Source organism: Diadema antillarum, unplaced genomic scaffold, assembly GCF_040938485.1.
Source record: "Diadema antillarum isolate AM-2024a unplaced genomic scaffold, OU_Dant_1.0 seq00001730_RagTag, whole genome shotgun sequence".
In the NCBI taxonomy this organism is placed as follows: Eukaryota; Metazoa; Echinodermata; class Echinoidea; order Diadematoida; family Diadematidae; genus Diadema; species Diadema antillarum.
The window spans coordinates 289,548-292,159 of record NW_027272416.1 but is presented as its reverse complement, the minus strand read 5'-3'; the positions used below and the strand labels follow the sequence as shown (position 1 = coordinate 292,159).

Genomic DNA, 2,612 nt, shown 5'->3' with positions numbered 1-2,612 from the left:
CTTCTAATGTACTTTGAATTCCTTTTTAAATGGTATGCTTTGTACTATTGGTTTCTTGGTATCCCACAAAAAGTCCAAATTCTAAGCTAACAAGTGTCAAATGTAATGTCATGCAAGTTTGCTTTTTTCATCATTTTCTTTAATATAACGTAACTAGGCTAATGTCAACTCATCGTTTGATATTCTCTATCATGTGATTTGTAGAACTTAGCCAAATATATTGATGAAAATTCTTGCTTAATGTTAGTTCCAACCCTTGCAACTATAGATCATACAACGTCCATAGGGTGGCCATTGGTTTGCTCTTGACCAACAATGCAATGCACTCGTTCATCCATGTTTATCAGTACCCTTTGTAATTATGACAGCGTGAAATACATTCACACTGATGCTAGCAAAGCTGTTTGGCTCGCGCGTTGCTGTATCACCTGAACAACACCGGTATACATATCGCTATCGACTTCTCTTTCATGAATTTGGCTAATTTACTCCATCTCTTCCACAGGGAGTCTAGTGCTACCACAGTGAGGCTTGTTGGATGGTAGCTACAGTTGTCCACTCCAGGCATGCACCTCAAACATGATTGGTGAGCACGTCTTCTGAAGTTCTTCCAGTTGGTGAGTGAACTCTTCTATGGTTGCCATGGAGTTGAAATCCAGCCACTGAATGACATCATCTGCAGCCCTGATGATTGCCTCTTTTTCATCAGCAGTCAGCTTCCTCTCAGCTGATGGTTCGTTGACAACGGTTTTGGCGCTGAAGGCGTAGTTCTCCAGTTGGTTCCTGGCTGCAATTCTTTTCCTCTGGAGGTCATCCTCAGCTTTGAACTTCTCAGCATCGTTGACCATGCGATCAATTTCTTCTGTGGAGAGACGACCACTGTCACTGGAGATTGTGATATTGTTGCTGCGTCCGGTGAACTGTTCCTTGGCTGTTACATTCATGATGCAGTTGGCGTCGATGTCAAAGGTCACTTTGATCTGTGGCACCTGTCTGGGAGCAGGAGGAATCCCTCTCAGCATGAAATCTCCAAGCAGGTTGTTGTCTTTGGTGAGCGCCCTCTCTCCCTCAAACACTTTGATTTCCACCATTGGTTGGTTGTCACAGGCTGTACTGAAGATCTCAGCTACCTTGGTTGGAATTACCGTATTTCTCTTGATTAGGGTCGTCATTGCTCCGCCAACGGTCTCAATCCCAAGAGAGAGTGGAGCAACGTCGACGAGGATTACATTCTTGAGTTCTTTGCCCATATCACCCGACAAGATGGCTGCCTGGACTGCTGCACCGTAGGCCACCGCTTCATCTGGATTGATGGACTTGTTGAGGTTCTTGTCGTTTAGGTAATCCCGCAGAAGTTTCTGAATCTTGGGAATGCGGGTTGATCCTCCCACTAGTACCACAATGCCGATATCGTTCTTGTCAATCTTTGCATCAACGATGGCCCTCCTGACTGGGTCAAGGCACTTCTTGAAGAGATCGGAGCACAGTTCTTCGAAGCGAGTTCTGGTGACTTTTGTGCAAAAATCAACTCCCTCAAAGAGTGATTCGACATCAATGCTAGCTGAGGAGCTGCTAGACAGTGTCCGTTTAGCTCTCTCAGCTGCTATTCGGAGACGCTGAAGTGCTCGTGGATTGTTTCTGAGGTCCTTCTTGTGTTTGCGCTCAAATTCCTCTGCAAGGTAGTTGGCAAGCCTGTTGTCAAAGTCCTCACCACCAAGATGGGTGTCTCCAGCAGTTGACATGACTTCGAAGATACCCTCATCGATCGCCAGGATGGACACATCGAATGTGCCTCCACCGAGGTCAAAGATCAGGACACGCTGCTCGCCTGGCACATTCCTATCTAGTCCGTATGCCAAGGCAGCTGCCGTTGGCTCATTGACAATACGAAGGATTTTCAGGCCCGCAATGATACCCGCATCTTTAGTGGCCTGTCGCTGGGCGTTATTGAAGTAGGCGGGAACGGTGACGACAGCATCAGTGACTTTCTGACCCAGATATGCCTCGGCCGTCTCCTTCATCTTGGTGAGAACCATAGCACTGACTTCCTCTGGAGCGAGGGTCTTATTCTCTCCCATGTACTCGGCCTGCAGCAAAGGTTTGCCTCCTTGGTTGATTACCTTGAACGGCCAGTGCTTCATATCAGCTTGCACACTCTCGTCTGTGAATCGCCGACCAATCAGTCGCTTGACATCAAAGATTGTGTTCTTGGGGTTCCTGTAGCGGGGGAAAAATGAAAGTTGGATTTCGAAAATTGAAGGAAATCCGATCAGTTTGCAATATCTAGAATTTCTGTCATCAGGAGGTTGTCCCCTTCCCCATTTTGACCTGAGGTATTTGATAAGAATATTCGTGGAAACGAACGGTTTGTCGTAATATACTTGCAAGTATAATGTTACAATATCTCCTCTTAACACGACATTTGATCCTGCGACAATTGCCCGGCCAGATCTTTTCCAAGGTCTTAGAGTTAGGGTTTTGATAGGGTGTTAGCTTCATTTTGGTATGAGGATTAGGATTAGGGTGGGGTTATGTTTGTGGGTTGGTTTTATGTTTGACTTAGCGTGCAGATATTTCATTGGAGAAATATTGTAGCATTAGCCAATGTCATG

General features: G+C 45.9%; 1 protein-coding gene across 1 annotated transcript; it reads right to left on the bottom strand.

Moving 5' to 3' along the window:
- Positions 1-228: 228 nt before the first annotated feature.
- Positions 229-2,228, bottom strand: LOC139711927 (heat shock 70 kDa protein IV-like). Its single transcript, XM_071623773.1, has one exon. It carries the CDS (start codon positions 2,139-2,141, stop codon positions 546-548), a length of 1,596 nt encoding a protein of 531 aa, XP_071479874.1. The 5' UTR covers positions 2,142-2,228; the 3' UTR covers positions 229-545.
- Between the last annotated feature and the right edge of the window lie 384 nt (positions 2,229-2,612).